The sequence below is a fragment of the Cyprinodon tularosa genome, unplaced genomic scaffold, assembly GCF_016077235.1.
Source record: "Cyprinodon tularosa strain WSP-4 unplaced genomic scaffold, ASM1607723v1 ctg124, whole genome shotgun sequence".
NCBI classification, from domain to species: Eukaryota; Metazoa; Chordata; class Actinopteri; order Cyprinodontiformes; family Cyprinodontidae; genus Cyprinodon; species Cyprinodon tularosa.
The window spans coordinates 203,241-228,185 of record NW_024038048.1 but is presented as its reverse complement, the minus strand read 5'-3'; the positions used below and the strand labels follow the sequence as shown (position 1 = coordinate 228,185).

General features: G+C 35.1%; 1 protein-coding gene across 1 annotated transcript; it reads left to right on the top strand.

The window, feature by feature from the left end:
* Positions 1-637: 637 nt before the first annotated feature.
* LOC119777433 (meprin A subunit beta-like) lies at positions 638-24,392 on the top strand. The gene is made up of 18 exons (XM_038276310.1): positions 638-789; positions 905-981; positions 2,547-2,565; positions 2,730-2,759; positions 2,880-2,905; positions 3,006-3,090; positions 3,395-3,512; positions 7,089-7,267; positions 8,777-9,001; positions 9,642-9,803; positions 10,261-10,491; positions 10,641-11,093; positions 11,205-11,378; positions 12,133-12,238; positions 12,519-12,560; positions 21,610-21,651; positions 21,754-21,801; positions 23,847-24,392. Exons 2-18 carry the CDS (start codon positions 913-915, stop codon positions 23,923-23,925), a joined length of 2,088 nt encoding a protein of 695 aa, XP_038132238.1. The 5' UTR covers positions 638-789; positions 905-912; the 3' UTR covers positions 23,926-24,392.
* Positions 24,393-24,945: the final 553 nt, after the last annotated feature.

Sequence of the window (24,945 nt, the reverse complement as noted above, 5' to 3'; positions counted from 1 at the left end):
TTTTAAGATGTTTTCTATGTAAACATGCTAGATAATATATGAACAATAGATGTGGATGACATTAGTTTAATTTGTTGTTTGTGATTATGATTTATTTATGAAGTTAGCTTTCATCTTCTTCTTAGTGCTTTTTTTTGTTGGGCTGGGCTGCTATTCACAGCAAAGCGAGTACAGATGAGCTCTACAAATTAGTAACCACTACTGCTCATACTTAACAGAAAGTATATTAAGTAAATGTCATGAACATTTTCAATAATATAAATTCAAATTCACTAAAGATGGACACAGAAAATGGGACACTTAGATTAAGATCTTTAATTAAACTATTAGATAATATATGATGGACGCATTGGACAAACGGTCGTATGAAGATCAGAATAACAGCTTCTAAAGCAGAGACAAAAAAAGATACTTCATAAATGCAGGGAAGGATCCTGTCTGTAAGAAGGATCCATCTAAAAACTGTGATAGACCTGGCTTCCCAACAAGGACCAGGAGCAAAAGCCATGCGGCCAAATAGATTCACAGAGCTAAATAGGTTAGGGTTCAAAATGAATTTAAGTGTCTAAATCAACAAGCTCATTTTGAAATGAAGAAAAATGAACACGAGACAAACCTTACATTTTCATTCCTGCAACTAAGCATCTGGTTTCACATCTGACATACCTCAAACCAGCTTGCAGACAATGACTAGCGTATTTATTTGTGCTGTAGTAGGAATTTAAAACACTCCTCAGTTCTTATTCAGGAAGAGGACAACGACTCTACCGGCTGACTTTTCTGATACAGGTACAAAACTAAAGACTTTAAATTTGAGTGCACTGACATAAATCTGAAAAAACTATTTTTGATGTCTAAATTAATTTATAGTTTTTGATAGTGTGTTTTCTAATATGTATTCCAGGTACAACCATGAGACTACTAGGTTACTTTTGTCTTGTGGTGAACTTGGCATTTTTATCAGCACTCTCCCTCCCTTCTGTAAGTATTTGTATGGGGTTTATATTTTAAAGTATTATGCCAATAGCATTTATATAAACATAACCTTTATATGTCATGAAATAAAGTAATACTTCATAGATAGTTAGATTAAAATGCCCTTTTATATACATATATATACATACAGAGAGAGAGAGAGATACACTATATTGCCAAAAGTATTTGCTCACCTGCCTTGACTCACATATGAGCTTAAGTGACATCCCGTTCCTAATCCATAGGGTTCAATATGACGTCGGTCCACCCTTTGCAGCTAGAACAGCTTCAACTCTTCTGGGAAGGCTGTCCACAAGGTTTAGGAGTGTGTTTATGGGAATTTTTGACCATTCTTCCAGAAGCGCATTTGTGAGGTCGCACACTGATGTTGGACGAGAAGGCCTGGCTCTCAGTCTCCGCTCTAATTCATCCCAAAGGTGTTCTATCGGGTTGAGGTCAGGACTCTGTGCAGGCCAGTCAAGTTCATCCACACCAGACTCTGTCATCCATGTCTTTATGGACCTTGCTTTGTGCACTGGTGCACAGTCATGTTGGAAGAGGAAGGGGCCAGCTCCAAACTGTTCCCACAAAGTTGGGAGCATGGAATTGTCCAAAATGTCTTGGTATGCTGAAGCATTCAGAGTTCCTTTCCTTGGAACTAAGGGGCCAAGCCCAGCTCCTGAAAAACAACCCCACACCATAATCCCCCCTTCACCAAACTTTACACTTGGCACAATGCAGTCAGACAAGTACCGTTCTCCTGGCAACCGCCAAACCCAGACCCGTCCATCAGATTGCCAGATGGAGAAGCGCGATTCGTCACTCCAGAGAACGCGTCTCCACTGCTCTAGAGTCCAGTGGCGGCGTGCTTTACACCACCGCATCCGACGCTTTGCATTGCACTTGGTGATGTATGGCTTGGATGCAGCTGCTCGACCATGGAAACCCATTCCATGAAGCTCTCTGCGCACTGTTCTTGAGCTAATCTGAAGGCCACATGAAGTTTGGAGGTCTGTAGTGATTGACTCTGCAGAAAGTTGGCGACCTCTTCGCACTATGCGCTTCAGCATCCGCTGACCCCGCTCCGTCAGTTTACGTGGCCTACCACTTCGTGGCTGAGTTGCTGTCATTCCCAAACACTTCCATTTTCTTATAATACAGCTGACAGTTGACTGTGGAATATTTAGGAGCGAGGAAATTTCACGACTGGATTTGTTGCACAGGTGGCATCCTATCACAGTTCCACGCTGGAATTCACTGAGCTCCTGAGAGCGACCCATTCTTTCACAAATGTTTGTAAAAACAGTCTGCATGCCTAGGTGCTTGAATTTATACACCTGTGGCCATGGAAGTGATTGGAACACCTGATTCCAATAATTTGGATGGGTGAGCAAATACTTTTGGCAATATAGTGTAGCTATTTTCAATCTCAGAGCAACCATTAGAAATTCCGTGTAACAACCTAACGCATGTAAGGCAATCAGTAAGGATTCATATTATAAGGGAAAATATTAGTTTTAAATATAGTTGTATGTTCTTATGTTTAATTTCTTTCAAACCTTTCATTCCAGGCAGAGGTAGAGATAGTTGGTAAGTGTCAATTTATATATATATATATATATATATATATATATATATATATATATATATATATATATATATATATATATATATATAATACATATATATATATAATATCACATTTATTAAATGATATTTAATAAATTATACTTATGATTGATGTGTCTTTGTAGATGTTGGTGAAAACAACACTATCGAAGAGGGTAAAGTTACATTTCTCTTCTCATCCACATTCAACTTTGATGAAGTGATTTCTTTGTTAGAATGGCCTTTGGTGAAGTGATTTCTCTATTAAAACCAATAAATTATTGCTCTAATTTTAGATTTAACGCTTGATGATATTCGTGAGGTGGGTTTAGTTCTACAAGCATATAATCAAGGTGCTAATCTTGAAACAAATATATGAATGTTTTGTCTTATATTGTACGCTTCATGCACATTTTTGTTAGCCTCCTAACATTCAAAGAAGCAGCATTCTACCTGGAAATGATCTCTGGACATCACCAATCCCCTATGTCTTGGATAAAGACCTGGGTATTTATTTATCTTTTGATATAAAATAAAAATCTAATTTCTTTAACCTGTAATTATAGGCTGTGGCATTTATTGTTCCAACAAGGTTCTGTATAGTAAATGCTCACTTCTGAAAATGGGGTGTGTTTCAATTTTTAAAATGGCTTTAATGTCATGAAGGAAACACCAGTAATTAATCTAATTAAGATATGTTTGTTTAAAAATGTCCCCTTTGAATTCTTTTATGATTTAACTTTAAGGCTGCAGAGTAATTCTATGTCATGTTCTTTGTTACACTGCTTTGTAATTTATTTTACAATGAAAGAGTTGAACGCCAAAGGATTCATCATGAGAGCCTTTGAGCAATTCAGATTGAAGTCATGCATCGATTTCAAACCCAAGGATTCTGAGGATTATTACATCGATATCCAAAAGTTAGATGGGTAAGTTCTCTTTTTTTTTTCTTTACAATTAAAACAAAATTCTGTATTTTGTAGGGGTAAAACAATTGATTTAATAACGTTTCGTCCATATCATGATTAATGGTTTCCAATTCGATTCGTGACCGATTTTAGTTCTTTTAGAACGATCCGGTACGATTCAGTGACTTAAAGTCAGTTGAGTAAATCTTTAGCCCAAATTTAACCAATGTGACTGTGAAATAAATACCTGCATACTGGACAGAGTATTTTCTGGACTATAATACGCTATTTTTTCCCCACGATTTGAACTATGCAGTTATATGAACGTGTGGCTTTTCTGTGGATTTTTTAATTTAGCACAAGCACATGCATTTGTTTGCCATCGTGCCAGGCACGATAGCAGACAAATGTCTCAAATTCACACATTTTGACATTTATGTGCCACTTTAAAGCTGACAAACCAATGAAGAGACTGTGCACAACTCCTGTAGATCTGAAATAAAGAGCCGACAAGCCCCAGCTTTCATTAGAAGCTCTTAATGTCGTGAGCCAAAAAGCTAACGGGAGCTGGCACTCTTCTCTGTCCATATTCTAGGGGTGATATGTAGAGCTCTCCTTATAGGTTTGGTGGAGGACAATTCGCTATATGTCAGCGGATTGTAGCCCAGGGCAGTTTATATGTGTACATTTCCAGTAAAAAGAAAAAAAAAAGAAAAATAAACACTGTGAGGTACACTCTATAGTCTGGAAAATACAGTAGATGAAATCTCGTAGATTATTGTTGTTTCTTTTAAGGGAACTTTGGTATAAATTAAAGTGCAACCATCATCTCTTCAAGGTAATTCCAAAGCAGATTTACCTGCTACTTTCACTGTCTTTTCAATGAAAAATATTACAAATAGAACTACAGTGACTTGTTCTCAACAAAACAAAACAAAAAAATAAAAAGAACCTAAGCTGACTGGAACTCAACTGACACGTCATCCTCTTGCATTCGGTGAATAAAGCTTTAGGTTCTTGGATTGCAGAACATTTATTGATCCAACGCTCTCACAAAAATGCAAATTGTAACATTGCCCAATGGCTTACAACCAAAGGATCTTACATTTGCTGCAACACTGTGATGAATAGAACAAACCTACGACAACGGTCAAAAAACTGTTTGTTTCTGCTGCAATGAGCACACATGCTTTGCGACTCCCTGTCACTCCATTTAAAATTGATAAAGTCACCCACTGCCAATTTTAGGTATTACAGCAAACAGGAAAAGCGACTCCCTCTCACTCCATTTAAAACAGAAAAAGTCACCCACTGGCAATTTTAGATATTACAGCAAATAGGAAAATAAACCAAAAAAACTAAAAAATGTGGCTCTAATAAAGACATTAATGTAAAAAGACATATGAAATTGACATGCCTTTAGGTTAATTGAGCAGGGTTTTGAACCTGCTGTAACTGTCATTGTAAAACAGACTACTCATGATGAAATACAAATACTGTTTTGTGAGTTTATTTTTTTTTCTTCAAAAACATCAAGTGATCCATGATCCATGACCTGGCCACGGTTCTTTAAATATAAACTGGTCATGTTGTTTTTTGACAAATCTGAGATTTTACAATCACGGAACATGCTGGTGAGGCTTCTTCAGAGCTTACCATTGGCTCTACAAAAGCTGACTTACTGTGATGCTGCTGCAAAGCGGCTACGGTGTCTGGTTAATTATAGTCAGTAAACTCCTGCTCTGTGACTTCTCCACATTCCAAGCTGTTTTGAAGTCAGTCACCCATTGTCATGAAATCACAGACAGACGGACTTAATCCAATCATGTTAAACACCTTTATCATTAAAAGTGCTTAGATAAAAACCACCTAAGGAAAAAAACAATGTGCTTCAGTGTGTTAATTCCTAATATCAATACAGTCAAATAATTACAATTTAAAACAATATTATAGTACTTCATGTCATTTTTATTAATGTAGTTGGATCGTTGTTGGATCGCAGGAATAAAAGTTCTTCCATCAATTAACTGATGAATCGTTACACCCCTAGTATCTTGACATATTTGACTAGAACATCTTAGGATCAGGTATATAATTTTTTTAATTTCCCTTAGTTTAATTGAACTGAAAAAAATATTCAAAGATTGGATTCACTCATTGGATTCAGGAAAAAAAAAAAACGAGACACATGGGCGTAGGTTTGCATAGGGACCATAGGGACATGTCCCTACCAAAATTTTGAACCGACCCATTTGTCCCTACCAATAATTTGATGTGAGCAACATGTTAATAATTTACAGCAGTAGTTATCGCAGCAGTGGCTTCTTTTCCTCTCGCAGCTCCTCTGCCTTGTCTCTCCTGTCCCTTTCACGCAGCAGCGCATGGAACTGTGCTGCGCTGTTTAACTCAACTCTCATTGGTTGTTCTGCCTTAAGTTCCGCCTTCTCTCTCTCTGATTGGCTGTTTTCTAGTCCGTGTGTGCTTGGAGCACAACATTGAAAATTTATTCAACCTAGAATGCTGCGGTTACTACAATTAATATTAGGCTACAAAACTAGTCCCAATAAAAAAAATGAATATCATGTATACTAAAATACAAAAACCTTTTTTTTCTTTTATAAAACGAAATATTCTGAGTCAGCCAGGAGTTCTGAAGACTGCTGGAAAAATGGGCAAATAAAGGCTGTAAGCATCAACATTTCTGATTCTTAGCCACAGCCACCTAAAAAAGAAAACGTGAGGGTTTCTTTTTTACAGATATTTAGTTAATATTACTGTTTTCATTTTTTTGTTTTTATTTTTACAATTTTGATATAATAACTGATCTAAGTGGGTTGCTCTGTGGGGAAAGGCACATTTTACATTTATATTACTGTATGTTTTAAAGTCTCTATTCTCCAGTTAATGATGAATCACTTACTAAATTAGTTGACAGTTTTTGAAATAATTAATTAATATGATTCATTTTTTTCAGCCCCAGATAAAATACATGAAATGGGCTACACAGAGTAACTACAGCCCAGATGTTCAACTTTTATAGTGAAGTTAATATTTTAATGAATGTATTATTTTGCTTGATACAGAGAGAGAATAGTAGGTACAAATATTAGAGTGGGGTTTAACTCTGCACAATTCTATATCTTCAGAAGAAAATACTGTATTTACCTTCTCTCTTAGTCGTTCAAATGAAACCATTTTCAAAGTGGAAAACAGTCCTAATTCCACATTCATCAGAGCCGGTGATACTTCAAACATTGATAAACAGCATCTAATGAGTGTAGAGCTTATAACATTTTTATTAATGGAGCAAAATGTTTTTCTCTTTTAACAATGAATTCCCCTTATCAGTACGGATGCTCACATTGAGCATAAAAAAGGACATGCATATTGCATAGCACCAATGACACCAGGCCAATAGTGTCCCTACCAAAGTTCAAATCAAACCTACGCCCTTGACGAGACATAATATTGTTTTGAAATATGTGTTGTATACAGTAGTAATGTTATATTCTAAAATTTAATCACTTTCACTGGTGGAAGATACTTTACTTATCTCAAGGTTTTGATATACAAATATCTGGTGTTTTTCTATTGTAGGTGTTTCTCATATATTGGTCGACAGTTTGCCAATGGACAGGACCTCTCTATTGGTTCAGGCTGTGACTCTCTTGCCATCGTTGAGCATGAGATTCTCCACGCTCTTGGATTCTACCATGAACAGTCAAGATATGACAGAGATGATTTTGTGCAGATCGTACCTGCCAATATTATAACAGGTAGAACAGATTTTATTTTTATCATTATATTTTTTAATCAAGGTTTTGTTCTGAGTTATGGATGCTTTTCTTAAAGTTAGCATACATACATTTTCTCAATTGTAATGTTGAAGAGGTGTGTCAGCCATGACAGCCAGAGAGAATCCAGGGTTCTAAGGTTATCAGGGTAGATCTCACCGACCCTTGAAGCCTTGAGACTGTGGAGTTTATTTGAACACCTTAAAGTATTCCTCCCACTGTCTGACAATGTCCTCATTCAAGGTCAAGAGCTCCCACCTTCCACTAAAAGTAGAACGAGCAAAGCACTGATTCCCCTCTGGAAGCACCAAAGGGCTTTCCAGAAATACTTTGAGGCCGACCATGGTGGCTTCAAACTCCTCCCAGCCTGAGGTTTTGTCTTTAGAAATTTACACTTGACCTCACAATATCTACTTACTCCCTTAAGATTCCAATAAGATAACAAGGCTCCATACACTGGAAAAATTATCTAGAAACAAGTAAAAAATATCTTAAGTTAAGTGTATACAGTATACCCTTAATTTGAGTAGGTAAATGAGATAGTTTGCCAATGGGAGGAGTAATTTTACTCTAAAAATGAGATAATTAGACAATATGCACTTGAAATAAGACAATGTAATTGTGTTTCCTTATTTTAAATGTAAATTGTCTTGTTCCATTGGCAAAATATTTCTTTTACCTCCGTAATCCAATAAGAAATGCACTTATTTTAAGAAAAAAGGACTTATCTAGATTTCGATTTTTTTCCAGTGTAGGACTCCTTATTTAGCTTGACAACATCTCTTAGTGAACGTTAAGTTTAAATCGTAAGTTAAGAAAATTTCATTTGTTAATTACTTAAAGACAGAAAATATTTTTTTCTTATATACCCGGTATGTTATATATGCATGCATATAAACTCAGGCATCAAGCGGTTAATCAAAATAAGTTGAAGAAAAGAGTGAAATGCTTAATAAATGTTTAGTCTAAAGGAGTCTGGCCTCTATTCTAAACTACTCAATAGTCCTAAACAACCCCATTCAGCCTTGCAACAGCTTAAATTAATAATTTAATTACATACATGTGCATATAAATCTAAATTAGTTTAAAGGCCCAAGAAGCATGATAAAAGACTAAAGCAAACCGTAAGCCAGTAGATACTTTTTACAGCCCTGTATACTATTTAGATATGTACTCTTTTGTATCTCCAATACTTTTTATTGCCAAAATAAGATATAAATAATACATGCAGAAATGTACTAGTTTAAAACCAGTCCCAAAAATTGTAAATAACCATCTGACTTCTTTTGTATGCTCTAGATCTCACAGAGGTATATACTGTATTTTAATCAGAGTGTGTTTTTTATTAAAACAACTGAATATAGCCAATGATGTTCAATCTCAATCAATTATAAATAAGTTGGGGTTTGAATACTTTCCTATTAATTTTTTTTTTATGTTGAGATAAAGGATGCAATAATTTTAAGTGTAGTATTTTTTTATATCACACAGGTACAGAGCATAATTTCAGAAAGGTCAGCAGTGATGAATCCACCACCCATGGAACCCCATATGACTACATGTCCGTGATGCACTATGGCAAGAATGCTTTTAGCAATGGGAATGGTAATGGAACAACAATCATCACGGTGGACCCTAGATTCCAAGATGTTATTGGTCAAAGGCTTGAAATGAGTCCTAGTGATGTAGAAGAACTGAACCTCCTCTACAATTGCAGTTAAGTGCTTACAGATAAAATTAGCAAAACATTCTCAAGATGTTTTATTTGGTTCAAATCCACCATTTGGTCTAAACAAAGGAAAGACAAAAATTGGTGTTTTTACATTCTGTTATTCACTAAAGGAAATTGTTATTTAAAAAAGTGTTTTTAAAAAATATTTAAAGAATATTTTTTAAAATCATTCAAAAAATAATCCATTTGTTTTATACTTTGGAGAACATGCTTGTTCCTCCCTCTTTTCAAACATTTTGTACTCCAAAAAATTTTGTTGAAGATTTAAAAGTTAACCTTTTAAAAGAAATGTGATCACATTAGAGCATTTTTAACCCCCATAAAAAAAAACTTTTTTGATGCTCTTTACATTTTTTTCCAAGTCCAACTTTAAAGAGCTCCACTTTTGCATCAACATTTTTATAGTTTTTTCCTAACTAACGTAATACTTTGCTGCTCTATTCACACCTGTTTTAATCTTCCCTTTTTGAACTGTAGCACTTTGAGATTTGAATTCAAATGTAAAGTGCATTACAAATAAAATTCATTATTATTATTATGACTTTAGTTTCCAGAATTACATAAAATGATATTAAGTAAAATTACAGACCTTACATTAACATAAATAACCATCTTCTTTTGCAGACGCAACTATTTCCTTTATGTTTTACTGTGGCTTTTCCAATGGAACTATGTGCCAAATGAGTCGCTGTTCACAAAATGGAAGTAACTGGGAAGTCGTCACACAAACCCCTGGGGGTCCAAGCTCTGACCATACCAGTCTATCAAGCGGAAGTGGAGATAATGGTTAATTTAATTATTTTTTTCACTTTAAATTCTAATATCGTAATGATAAATACAATTTAAGGACTTGTGAGTTTTGAGTTATTCATGGATGATTTCATTGGTTTAAATGTAAATGTAAAAGATTCCTTTCAAAGAACCCTTGCATGTCCATATGTTAAAACAAGAAAAGTGTAAAAAAAAAAAAAAAAAAAAAAAAAAAGAAAAAATAATAATCAAAACACTGTTGATGTCACGAAAAAATGTTTGTCCTAATGGTTTTGTGAAACAATTTTTTTCACTTCACTTCCGATAAGGACATGCTATTATAAACATATCAAAAGAGGTCACATATATTTAATTTAAGATTATAAATTATATTTTCTACTTTAATTCATTGTGCAAATGGCTCAAGTCATATGTAAAATGACATCAAGGTTAGAATCCACCAGAAAAAAAAATGTTTTTGATGTCCTTTCAGGTCAACAAATGGGATACTTTATACATGGGAGCACGGCAACAGGTCAAGAGGGCGATTCAGCACGGCTGGAAACTGAAGAAGTGAAGCCTAACAGAGGATGTAATGTTCAATGCTTGCAGTTCTACTATTTCCACAGTGGAAATGAATCAGATGAACTTAATATCTGGATCAGAGAATTCCAAGATGAACAGGACACCAATGGAACTCTCCGCCTCATGAGCCAGATTACCGGTAATGGGTAGCTTTGTTAAAAAATTGAACTAATTTTTTAATAATTTCTTTGTCTCCCATTTTTGTTTGGGACACCATTCATTTTCACTTCTGCTAGTTTTTATGTGTAAATTGTGTAATGTAGTTAATTTTTGAAAATCTTACTGCAGGTTCACCTACATCTCACTGGAAGATCCACCATGTTTCCTTGAATGCCACCAAGAACTTCCAGGTGGTGTTTGAGGTTCGGAAAGGAGCCGGAAACTCTACAGGAGGCTTCTCAATTGATGACATTAATCTCTCAGAGACAGAGTGTCCACATGTTGTCCTGCAGATTGATGACTTAGAGAATCTTTTAAACACAAGCAACACTGTAACAATAAGATACAGTCCACGACAATATTCAAAAGATGGCCATGCGTACCGTATAGCTGCTATACTTCGCAAACCAGATGTTGGAATGTTTGTGCAGCTCTTGTCTGGTGATTTTGACAATGAACTGCAGTGGCCTTGTCTGCAAAGACAAATGATTTTCCAGCTGTTGGATCAAACCCCGAACAAGAAACTGCAAATGTCCAAGGAACTTGCTTTTCTTTCAGTTGAAACTCAAGTGACAAGTAGTGGTAAGTCTACAACTAATATTTCCACAGAGAACAACTAACTGACATTTAGAAGAATATGGATGGAAACTAGGGAATGAAAAAAAGATTCTCCATGTTTGTCTCTATAAACAGGTATACTTGCCTGGAATAATCCCAGGGACAATGGAACTAAGGTTCTCTATGAAAATAATGAGTATATTTATGGTGGACCACTCTGGGGTTACTCACGATTTGCAACCTTGGAAGAACTGCGATCCAGAGAGTTCCTCAAGGGGGGTAGTGCCATTTTTATGTTTAATTTTGAAGGTGAGTTAAATGTTTTCAATTTGTAATATTGCAATAACTTCTGTCTTATTTATGTATTTATTTATATATATATATATATATAAATATATATTATATATATATATATATATATATATATATATATATATATATATATATATATATATATATATATATATATATATATATATATATATATATATATATATATATATATATATATATATATAATATATAATATATATATATATATATACATTTAACATTTATTAGGGAAACTTTATATTCTCTGGTATTTTATTTAATGTTAAGTTTTTACACAAAGAACATCTTTGAGTAGTTGTTAGAAGAGGAAATGATTATGAAAAAATATCCCAATTACACCAAATAAGTTTAAGAAAGATTAAGCTCAACTATGCTCTTCTTGCTGATATACTGATGCTGTATCCAGAGTTCTACTTAATAAAGCTCTTCCTGTCGTAATATCTCATTAAACTCAAATAGTAATTACACTATAAGTATTTATATTCATTAATTATTTGATTTTGCTTATGACCCTGCGACATGCTTTTCTTTGTGTGCTTTCTCATAATTTCTTTTTAATGAACAGCAGCAATTTGATTTGTCATGCTACTGAAATGTGCTAGACAAGAAGACATGGGACATTGTCTTTTTTGTCTCTCTGGTCTCTTTTGACTTGGGATTACGTTAAAACATTGAAATATTCAAGAGACATTTTATTTGTTTTCCTTAATGGAATTTTGTGTATTGACAGATCTCACCCCACTGATCAATGGAACTACTCTGCCATGTCCTCAGTTAAGACCAATAAAGACAAGAAATCCTACCAAAAATGTGGATGAAGGTCCATGCCTACCACGGTAAAATAAATTTTCAAATGGATATTTACTGTTGTCAGATGAGTTAAATTCCCAGAAAATGCTTTAATAGGAGTTATTATATCTCAACAGTCGGGAATCCCAATACTTTGACATGTAGAACATTTTTTTTATCATTGTAACTAACTTAAAATAACATGAAACTGGTCTTGATTCAATGAAAATTAAAAATTGTCAATGCTATGTAAGGGGTTTTAAATCAAGCATATGTGGCATATCTATCTTTGTATTCTACCGAACTGTTTATATTTTAACTTTCCAGGATTTTATCTACCGCCCATCCTCCTGCTACTACAGACAACAGGTATTGCCTTTAAATGATGTTCCAGTCTCTCCTGCCCTTCCTTGTCTCCTTTTGGTTCTTTCTTTTTCCTTGGAAAAGGGAATTATTTATTGTTAATATCACTGAACTTTCTACCTGTGTTTGTAGTTTATGACAACTATTACAATAAGCTGTTAAGGATAGCAAACAAAATTACAAAGGAATGACAAGAGAGAAGTCAATGAATGCATTTTGAAATTCTAAACTTATAAAAACTAGGAGGTAATACTCCAAGAGAAAAACAAAGATAAACTTTTCAAAAAATATAAATATTGCTCAATAAAAAATAAGTTCATTAAGAAACACAAACTACTTTATGAAAGTCAGAATGGATTTAGGTCACAGATATTCACTGCTATGGCGATTCTGTAACTTACAGAGGAAGTCATCAGTGCCAAAAATAAGCTGTATTTTACACAATTAATTATAATATATTTATCACGAAATAAGAGCATTATGGTGTATGGGTTTAATACAGTAATGCTTGTTGTTTCCTCCAAGGTTAGAATTGGGACTGATACTGTTTATGCTCTACATAAATGACATATTTAAAGTTTCACAAGTATCCAAGTTGGTTGTATTTGCAGATGATCCAAATATGTTCTGTACAGGTGAGAGCTTACAACAGGTCCTGGAAGATTTCCCTGAAAAGATTAATAAGCCAGAGACACTGGTTTGACAAAAACAAATTTTCCTGGACCTGGAAAATTGACCTGGAAAAAAGCCATTTGGAAAAGATAAAGGAAACATAGATGTGAAAGTCTAAAGACATGAATAGAGGTGGAGAGAGTAAATTAAATAAACCTTGAATTTGTGATTATCTCATATCAAAGATGTTCAGAATAAATTTCTATATAAGCTTTGCAATTATCTGTGAAGCAAAATACTTTCTGAACTATACAGCTTTACACATCCTTTGCTGTTCACTGCTTTTACCATACTTGAGCTACTGTATAATATTGAAATGTTTAGGAGGTGTTAATCTAAAACAGTAAATTACTGTGTCATCAGCATAAACTTGCATATTAGCATCTGACATGTTTTGGTAAAGTAACTTCATGTACATAATGAACAAAAGGGGACCCAATATTCAGCCCTGTGGTATCTCCTTTTAGACATTTAAAAATTCTGAACACAGACTATAACACTCAATGCACTGAGTCCTGTCACTCACATAGTTTCTCAAGCAGGAGACAGCACCATCTGATAATCCAAATCAAGCAAACCTATGCTTTGAAACAGCATGATCCACAGTGTCAAAAGCTATTGACAGGTCAATAAAAAGCGAAGCACAGCACAACTTTTTTATCAAGATAAAACAAGTAAGTCATTAGGCACTATAGTAAAGTATTGATTCTACTTTGCTTTTTCATGAAGCCTTAATGCTGAAGTACCATACCTGTTCTTTCTCAGAGATACTTGGTTTATATATTAAATTCAAACTAAAATAGATCTACTCTTACTGAGGATTTTATTAAAAATTACATTTCCCTCACATCTTTGATGACATTTTAAATGTCCAAACATTGAAAGCTGCTTTTGACATCAATTAATCTTATCTCATATGCCCCTTTGAATTATCTTTTCTGTCTACTCAAATAGTTTGACATGAGCAAAATTATTACCAAATAAGTTTATTTTCATTTTCAAGGCAGCTAGCTTGGCAATCTCTGCAACAGTATCTAAACTGCAGGCATTAATGTTATTAACTTTTGAGATGGTATCATATTGTTTGGAGCGAGTCCTTTTCTGCAGAGCAGATGAAGGTGGTTTAGTTGTATAAACCCAAACTGCACTTTTTGGTCTACATGCAAAATGCTACCTCAGGCTAAAAACCTCTCCCTGAACACACACATTTTACGATGAAACAAATTATAACTCAACTAAAGTCTATTCCTAATTTATTGACCTAAATATATGTATAACTTTATCACTAAACGAATTAAGTTGACTATTGATGACTAAACTGGTGCACTTTCTGAATGTGTATTTTCTTCTTTTCTAGTATTTTTTTATTCTGTCCTGGTATGGTGGCTTCTCGACTCCTCACAGGCTCGCTGGCACTGATCATACTGCTGATATACATCCAGAATAAATCCTCTTTGTCTGCTTAGGCATACAAATATTTTTAAGTTCTCTGGGTTATGCATAAATTACCTTAAATTACTTTAGAGGATGGCAGTTAGTTCTAAAAAGGTGATTTTTATATAAATTGTAGTGATGAACATGTATTTTTATTGAGCATGTATCTGCAGTATCTGTAAAAGAACCTAGAGCTACAATCAGATCTTAAACAATACTGTGAATTTTACAGAGTATACGAAAGGAGTATACATTTTGAGCCTGATCATGGATAGGATGGGAATTGATCTAGGTGATGAGAGGAAGACCTTGGCATGTACACTTGGTTGAGCCTGACGAGGCATAGGAGGATTTTGATAGTTAATGAATTTAGAAACCAAATAGAGTGAGCAGACTGCCTTTGATGAATGCAGATATGGCTGTAACTGGCAAGGTGAGCAGAGGGTAACTTGGATAAGCCTTACACGGCATAGTAGTGAAATGATATATGCCTGACTAGGCATTGCTATTCTACCAGGTGGTGCCCAACAAGGCATAGGGAGGAAAATATTATCCTGACTAGGTATGAAGATGTGAAGTTGTAGTGGGAAATTACATGAAATAAAACTAACTAGGCATGGATGGTAGGAATTGGATGTGCCTGACAAGGTAAAGAGAGGGTAAGAACTTGGCTGTGCCTGCCAGCATGTAGACAGTTAAAGATTTAACCCATCTAGGCATGGAGGGTGAGAGTGGGGCCTTGGGTAGCTGGGTGTGGCTAGGTGATGATGGAGGTCTATTAGGCATCAGTAGGGATTTAGACAAGCCTGACAAGGAGTGATGGAGTGAAAAAGATAAATCCATAGTGGAAAGAGTGAGGACTGTGTTACACTTGATGGGGGGGGGGGGGGGGGGGGGGGGGGTGGGGGGGGTTGGCTTGAAGGGTGGAGAAACGGAGCGAGATCAAACGGTGACAACTGTTCAATCTGAAAGTTGAAGACCTTTGAAAGACTGTGAAGTTGAGGAACAACAGGCAGGTCTCACATAGGAACAAAGTGAATAGATCTGAGAGGCCAACCACCACCAGATAAAGGCAGAATGCTATACTAGAAATACCCTATTGACATCAATGAAATAAGTCTTTTAGTGTGCTGACTTGGAGACTTTCATGCTGTGAATTGACTTTGGGTTAGATGAAAAGCTTAGAATATGATAAATGTATTCTTCCCCCAAAGAAAGGGGATGATATGAGAATGTGAGGCCCTAGCAAGAGAGCTGAATAATTACATTATTACACTGTGCTTTTTTTTTGCCCTTTTCGGGGGAACTTTCCAGTCGTGCCAGAATTTTCCGATCGGGGCCGACTTTCAGCCTGATCGTGCGCCATACATCGTGTGGTGTACAGGTAGTAACGAGGGGCAATCGGCATCTCGCGACCACCTCCCGATCAGGAATTGTGAGGTCGAGAGGAAAATCAAACATGCAAATCGCTCAGTGGACATGTGCAAATAATGCTTCTTCTTTTTCTTCTTCCTCTCAGATGTAAACACAGAAGCATTGTGGGGGTGAAATGGAGTTCTCTTTGTAAAATTGACAGACCATAGTAGCCACAACCATGTCTTTTTCCAAATACATTGTGGCCTTTTCTTTTTCGGGCTTTCAGCACAAAACTGCAAAAATTGCCAAGGCGGCGTGTTTCACTAGTGAGCTTCATATTACTCTTCTACTCATTTGGCTTCCGGAGAGACGAGTCAGAGTAGCTCCCTCTTACTGTGGAGCTGAGTACGACGTGGTTTTTAGACGTACAGTGTGAGCAGGCAGATTGCATCAGAGCGTCAGGCTGCACATACATCGTGAGCTGTAAACTCACATTGCACAACAAAACCGTGCAGTTTCGTTGTGCAATGTGAGCTGTAGCTGTGCGCAATGATTGAAAAAATCACACAGTGTATGCCTGGCTTTAGGGAAGGAGAAGGAATGCGTAGCTTAAAAGCATAGGGATGGCGAGGACTAGGCTTGGCAAGTGTAGTAATAGGTTGGTGGCTGGTTAAGAGGTGGAAAAGATGAAGCTAAGTACCTTCTAAGGCAAGGTAGGAAGGTGATGGTGAATTTAAGGTTTAGGGATGGTAACAAAGAATGCTTGTCAAGCAGGATTAAAACTAACGGAATGAATGAATCACAATGATGATGAGTGCCTTCTGAGGCAAGAAAGGAGGGTGACATGATTTAAAGGGGAACACGTTTTTTTTCCATTGGGCCCTTGATTTTACGTTATTACGTCATGTTTTACTCACCCATATAAGTTTTGTGTCATTTGAAGCTGTTCTGAAGATATTCGGTTAGGTTATATCCAAGTAATGTCTTCCTATGGCCAACGACTTGAAGGCACAAACTAAACTGTTCATAATTTAGTCATTATGATATGGCAGCATTCATAACATGTAAGCGAATCACTGTCCCCCAGACATCCACGGTTATATTTTTTATATTTATAATTTTTTTAAACAAAGCAGAGTGTGTATGACGTCATCTGTGCACGCTGGCTACCATTCATTCATCATGTCTGCTAAACTGCTGTTAGTTTTACTCACATGCCTGGAAGATGTCTAGTGCTACTACCACAGATGATCTCGCTCTCGAAATGGAATTGAACGATTCAGATTAGCTAGCCGAATAGAAGGAGTAGAGGGTAGCCGCCTGTGGCTGGGGCTGCCTGTCACAACTCCAGTCCGGCTCGCGGAGTGAGTGGAGAAGTGTGCGGAGAAAGCTGCTGTAGAGGTGTTAAGCTTTTCCATGGAGATGATGAGCAAGAAGAAAAGAAGACTTATGTCGGGGGGAAGAACAGGTGGAACAGTGTGGTAAAAGAAGATGGAACTGCGGCTGTAGCAGGTGTAGTAGGAACAGGGCTTGGGAAGTATGAGCCGGGGCTTAGTGGAAGGGCAGATGATTTTCTCCAGGGTTTCCAGAAGATGTAAAGGGTAGGGAACTGAGAAGATGAAGGATTTTGAGATTAAAATCCACAGGGTAAAAGCAAATTCAGTTAAACAATCTTGGATGAGTCTGAAGAGATTCCCCTGGCTCGTAACTGTGTGGCCAAACAAGTACCATGACATGTTATCTGAGATGGAGAGAAGGCCAGGTCCTCACAAAGGAGCAACAGAGATCGCACGTCAGATTTGAAATCATACATAACAACGCATTTGAGAACTGACACTTGAAAAAATACATCTCACCTACAGTGTCACAGCTCAGCTAAAGGCCAGGAGAGTCCGTGGATGGAGAAGTAGAACCTTACAGGATGGTTGGCTGAAGAAGAAATAGGACTTAGTGGTGATTGGCTGGAGGAGAGGCTCATGATGACACTGTTAAATTCAAACGATATTGGGATGAGGTCTAGTTTTAATTTGCATCTAAAATTAATTTAAAATTTTGTTTTGAAAAATTCCTTGTGCTCCTGGCCAAGGAGGAGAGTACTATCTGGTTTGTTATCAGCTTCAACAGAAAGGGTTGGTGAGGGTCTTCAGTTCAAAAATGCTTATCAATTGTTCTTTTAGGGACAGGTTATATAGAGCTTGTTTTTTCCAAGTATCAAGTTCAAAATTACTCAATATATTTACAAAGCTGCAAACAAGTTTATTAAATATTAAATGAACATTAAATATCTTGTATTTAGGTTTGTATAAGTCATATAAAGTTTGAAAAGTATTTGCATATCATTGTATTCTCTTTCTATTTTGATTTTACACAAGTGTGAGTCCAGGTTGAACTCTGTTGAGCCTGCTGTGGCAGGTTAGTGCAGGTACATATACAGTAACAAGGAGATCAGTGACAACTGATCTTGTTACTTTACTGTAAATATTGGTACTTTACTGTAAATATTGGTTTCACAAGATTTATGGTAAGGAAAACAAAATATGGAAAAGGGTTTCATCTGCCAAAATGTGTAATTTTAAAATTGCACATTTTAAAATTATTTTTAGATTAAAATTACCAAATTCGTACAACACTTTATTTTAGTGTCTGTTTGATAACATATTTTCTATTATTAAATCAAATATTATGATAACTTATTTTTGTACGTTTTTATCCTTTCTTCTTATTTCTTGGATGATAACTTTTTTCTTCATTTCAGAAGAAAATATGCTGCAGCAGTGCTATTCTTACTAGAGGTTTTATTTAACTTTAGAGCCAGTGTCTTCATAAGATTATCTACTTTTTCATTTAGAGTCACACTTTCTACATCTGGAACAATTTGATGGCTGGATTACTAATGTTTTTTTAACCCATTACCTTTCATGTCCTGTCCATTGGTCTTATGTGGTGCCTTCAAATTTGCAGCCTCATGCTGCCACATAAAGGTCACTGTCTGCCATTACAGAGGATTTGTCAAGCAGGCTAGAGCATCCCTAGAGTAAAAGAACAGCAGCTGTTTTAATTCATGCTTTCAGACATTTTAAAATGTTTGTTTGATGATTTTGTTGTGGCATATTCATTAGAAAATACCATTAACAGAGGAAAGTGGTACTTTTAGGTGTCTGGTTTAAATTAATTTTAAATCACCTCCCACTAAACATCGGTATTTCAGTAGTGTAGTTTGTAGTTTGATTATTATGTTTGTAATTTGATTATATATTTTTATTATTTATGAGTACCTTTCAAGATTCCTCTATGGATAAACATGATATCAAATAAAATAATAAAAAGATAAATAACATGGCAAACACTGACCTTTTTTAATGGAATAAAGATAAAACCAACTGTTAAGAGACTGTCGGGGCTTTCCTCCTCAGGCTTGTTTCCAGCTATGACCTCCATACGTTAGACACATGAAACCTCTATTCATCTCTTAAGCTGAATGAAGAAAAAAGATACAGGAATTGTCAATGAATATTATCAAATGGTAGTGGGCATTGGTGTGTATGGCCTCTGTAAAATATTGCCTAACAGAAAAAAGATGCTACAGTCTATCATCTGATTATTTTTTTTGCTTTAATCTCTGTGTTGAAATGGCCCAAAGCAAAAACTTACCATAAAAGGGTTTGAAAATGCCATTCTTTGTTTCTTTGTTCAATTTAATGCACGTAAAAAAAAACTATAATCTAAAACCATATTCCAATTTCCCTCTGTGTTTCCATAGGTTTTCTTCCTTAAACTATTGTGTTATATATTAAAATGTCAGAAGCTAGAATTTTCCAAATTGTTCCATGATATAGTGATTATATGATTACCACTAAATTTGAATAATTTTTTTAAAATAATTTAAATGTAAGGGCTGGTAATCTTGATATCCTGGCATTTAGAAAATAGAATTGGAAATTTGGTCATTTTATTTGATGCAAAAAAACAAAACAATTACCTGATTCAATGACAAAGTTAGATTTTCACTGTTATATTAAAAAAAAACGACATAAGTCATGTATCTTATATCTTTTTCTGTCTTGAACATTTATTCAAGTAACTTGAACGTTTATTCAAATTATATAACAGTAATAATAAGTGAAATGTATAGCAGTTTTGTAATTACATTTTTGTTTGTACTACTGTTGATCCAACAACTACACGCAACAGGTATTACCTTATTTAATAACTTATTTAATAACTTAGAAATAAAGTGTATCTACTATAACAATGCAAAATCAAGAGTCAAGTCCAGAAAACAATAATACAGATTTTGAATATATATACAAGTAAAATTGCTGCAAATATTAATGCTCTGATTGGCTTTAAAAATCAAAATATTTAAAAAGACTAAAGATGTTTAAAGCTATTTGGAAACATTATGATTGAATTTTGAGTTTTCAAAAGCTTCAAAAGTTCAAACAAATATTGCAGCTGTAATACAAATGTTCTTTACATAATTTACATTTATTTTGCAATTATACATATTTTGCAATGGACATTTTTAAGGCTGCAAAACAATATGTTTTAAAATAAAGCTGAGACGTTGCAGAATTTCATCTACCACCATTCTAACAACATAAGACAACAGGTAGGCCCTAATTAAAATGACCATCTTGCTTCCAGAGCATTTTAGGAAGATTAGGTTTGATAGGTCTTCTTTTTCACCTTTAATTTCTTTGATAATGTTCATATACAACATTTTATGCAATACCCTTACATTCAATGCTCACCTGGGGGAGTGCAAATATGTTTTGAAACTAAATATTTTTTACCAAATAACTTTCAGACTGTCAATTTTTGTGTGAACAGACGCCCATCTGGCTGTGTGTTAGAACAACAAATGAAAGTGTAGTTTGAGCAGTTACCTCTGCTCACATGGAATAAATTCACCAAAAAATCCATTCAAAATTTAAGAATTTGTCAAAAAAATCATCCAATTCCTAGTTGAACATAATTCAGTTAAAATCTTTTGACTTAATATGTTGAACTCCACTAAACTAAGCTGCTGTGTGCACATAGAAAAGAAATGAAAACAGTTGAAAACCATTATCCACTAAAGGATGCATTGATATTAGTTTGGCATGGATTTTCATGTCTTAGAACTAACGTTTATTTTGAAGAATTTGAAATTAGGTCAAATTACCTTTTAAACTAACTTAGAAAAGAGGTTCTTCATGACAGTTTTAGTGTGCTTGGCATTTTTGGTGTTTGCTTGAAAGCAACTTTTGGATCATTCATGTCACGTTTACTTTAATGCAGTTCTTGTTATTTGGGTGCAGAGGAAATGTAGGAAAAATTTTATGTTCATAACTATAAAATTAAAATTCTAATGTGAAAATACCAGACTAGTGGATTCAAATTGGGAGCTTGAATTTTAGAAAATATGCCAAGGTATATTAATAACTTTTTTGTAAACACAAATGATTTTATTCACTCTAACTGACCTTAAGAACAAAAGGTTTATATGACAAAATGAGAGTGATTTTTCATTGTTTTGTAGGTATTAACAGTAATCATGTGTCAAACGTATCTCAGTTGTATACTTACATTTTAATTTGTTTTTATACAGGATTTCATCCACTGTTCATCCAGCTACTACTACAGACAACAGGTATTAGCTTATTTGACAACCATTTGAAGGGTTTTGCTTAAGATTATATTCATAGGCCCAAAAAAAATTATATTGTAAAATAAGACTGTGAATTTTTTGCAGAAACTCATCTACCATTATTCCACCACCTCCAGCCACGACAGACGACAGGTATTCCCTAATTTAATAACCATATATTAGTCAAAGCCTTTTATCAAGTGTGTTTTTAAGTAATCTTCATATTTTTTTAAGTAGTTTAAGTATATTTTTATTGCTCTTTCGTTGTCATAGTTACTTTCTTGGTTTGCTTAATTTGTCATCCTATTCATAGTCATTCCAAAAAAATCAAAAAAACAAAACAACCGGACTTTGTTTTCCAAGTTTGAAGACATTTCGCTTCTCATCCAGAAAGCTTCCTCAATTCATAATGTCTGGAGTAACGTTGAGTTCGCGGCTTATAGAGGGGCTCAAACAAAAGACTTGTTATGCCTTAGAAAACATGCAAATTGAAACAAAAAATAAGGTCCACCCCTTATTAATTGGGAGTCGTTGAGGTCTTTGTGAGCTTGGCTGACCAGGTGAGATGTAGGCTACAATTATGCAGCACCCGGAGAGCAGTGTGTGTTTAAGGGTCTTGCTCAGAGACCCAGAGTGGCAGTCTGTGGAAGTGTAACTTGAACTCAGAACCTCAGGATTGCAAGCTCTATGCCCTAACAACTAGGCCATCACTCCCCACAGGTAACCCACCTGTGTTGAGTCATGCACCTGTAGAGAGGTTGTTTGGTTTCTCCAATATAAAGATGAGAGCATTCCTCAATGCACTGAAATGCATTCACCACTCACCGCTCATCTTAGGCTTGGGAGTTTTGTCTTTAGGATGCACTAGCTTCTGTCTAAGATTCTTGTTTGGTTTGAAATGTGCTGGGAATTAGTTTTTGGAGAAAATCCTCTTTAGTTTCTTAGAGAGTCCAGTCACATAAGTGATAGCGATGTTTTTAATCTTCTCACCTTTATGTTCTGCTGTGGGTGTTGCAGGCCAACAATGACCTCAAAGACTCCCCATTACTAAGGGGAGGAACGTTTTTTTCGGTTCAATTTGCATGTTCTCTAAGCCATAACAAGGCCTTTGTTTGGGCCGCTCTATAAGCCGGGAACTCATCAATAATCCAGATGGGAAGTGAAAGGTCTTCAAACTTGGAAACAAAGTCCAGTGTATTTTTTTTCTTTTTGTTTGGAATGACTATGACCTGGATGACTGAGAACATTCACAAGCACAACTGGTGCTACAAAGGTAAAAGTGAAAACCCACAAAGACCAATACTGACTTAAACTTAATATATACATGTGAATGATGTTCCAGCCTTCCCTGTTCCTCCTTTTGTTTTTGCAATTCCTTTTTTTAAATAACCACACATTTTGCAGAAACCACAGTGGTGCTAAAGCTATTCCACAGGATAACTTCAGCATGCTGATTCAGCAGAGGATGATATTTCAGCAAAGAATATTGGCATTTTTTTGTCATCATAAAATATTTTCCACAAGCTAGGTACATTATAAAAGTTTGTGTATTCCTGGATAACTGAGCACAATCAGCTAGAGGTTTTAATTAAGTGTCTTGCTTCATTTAGAGCATGTTTGACAATATTTTATCAATGTTATGCATAGTTCTATTTAAAACCAGAGCAGTCTTTGGATCACTGTTGCCAGATAACAAATATTGCTGTTTTTTTAGACATACTTTTACTGAATAACTTGCTTTAGGAACATATTGTGCAGTTGTATTAATCTTTATAGCCGTTCATATTTCCTACAACATTTTAAAAGTACACACTTTGAAAGCAGATTCTGTAACATCTATTCATTGCTGTTGACTCAAGTGATTTGATCAGAACCAAATTCTTCCAAAATAGGTTTCTTTCCACTTTCATACTTGCTTTCATCTGGTCGTTTATCAGCAGCAGAATTGGAATCTGCAAAAAAATGCTATTATTTAGATGGTACTAAATAGTTATAGCAAGTCTTACTGCCTGTATGGAGACTAAGGTGGTCTAGCCATATATAACCCAGCTGCACATCTTAGTCGACATGAAAAATGTGAGAGAAAACCTTCCTGAACATGTTATCAAAAAAATATCAGAACCTTCTTACCCTCTTAAATGTACCATTTAACAGATTAGGTTGATAAACTTTTCTCAAAGTGTTTTTTTTTCTTCCAGCATATTTTCTTTCAGTCCTGGTATGGTGGCCTCTCCAATCCTCCCAGTGCTGCTGACATTGATGCTCCTTCTATCATAATCTATATCTCCCATATATTTATATATACCATATACTATGTAATTTTCTGTCTCTGCATAGGCATCTCAGGTGTGCATAAACCTTTTTAATGACAGTGGTGTTCTACAGTCAACAGCTTCTTCTGAAAAAGTGTTTTTATTGTGAAGCAGACGGGGGAGCTTTAATAAATTTAGCATTCTGTATTCATTTGTTGCTTTTATCATACCATAATCTGGTGATGGGACTTTAATTTCATTCAACATATATATGCAGATTATTGATTATTTGTTTTACTTTGCAGTAATTTTCAGAAAATGTGTTCATTGTACACAGCAGACTGGGGAGCTGTACATTATTTTAAGAAATGAGCATTATGTCTAAACTAGGGACTTTTATTATATGCTATTTGTTGATGGAACTTTACTTTAATGATATATATATTTTCAGATAATCGATCATTTGATTTAGCAAATAAATATCAAAGAATAAGAAATAAAAATATACTAAAATGACTTACATTGATTCACTGTTTAATTGCATTTAATTAAATCTAATATTTTATTTAAAATTATATACAATATATTATTTATTTGTGTTTAAAAGGGCTAAATGCAGCAGTGGCAGCTCCAGCCTATGAAACAAGGGAGGTTCAGTGATATCATTGAAATCTGAATGTCACTTTTTGCATCAACAAATCTTGAAACACATAAAACACATTTCTAAAACAGGTGAAAATAGCTGCTGTGAAGCACTCTGACATAATAAACTCCAGAAGGCACAGCAAGAGTTCAGCACAAGAAGACTGTTCCGGCTTACTGACAATTTTCCTCCCTCATCACTCTCGAGGAAAACCTCCCCTTTGCATGCCACTATTATTCAAAAAGTGTGTTCTGCAAATCAGCATTGCCAATCAGCATTGAGTATCAAGCTTCACTGCCCGCCGCTATCCTGCTCCAGAGACCCCATAAGATTTTTAACCTCACTGAAAATGACGGATTTTTTGTGTGTTACCCAATTATGGGCCCTATTTTCTGTCTGTTT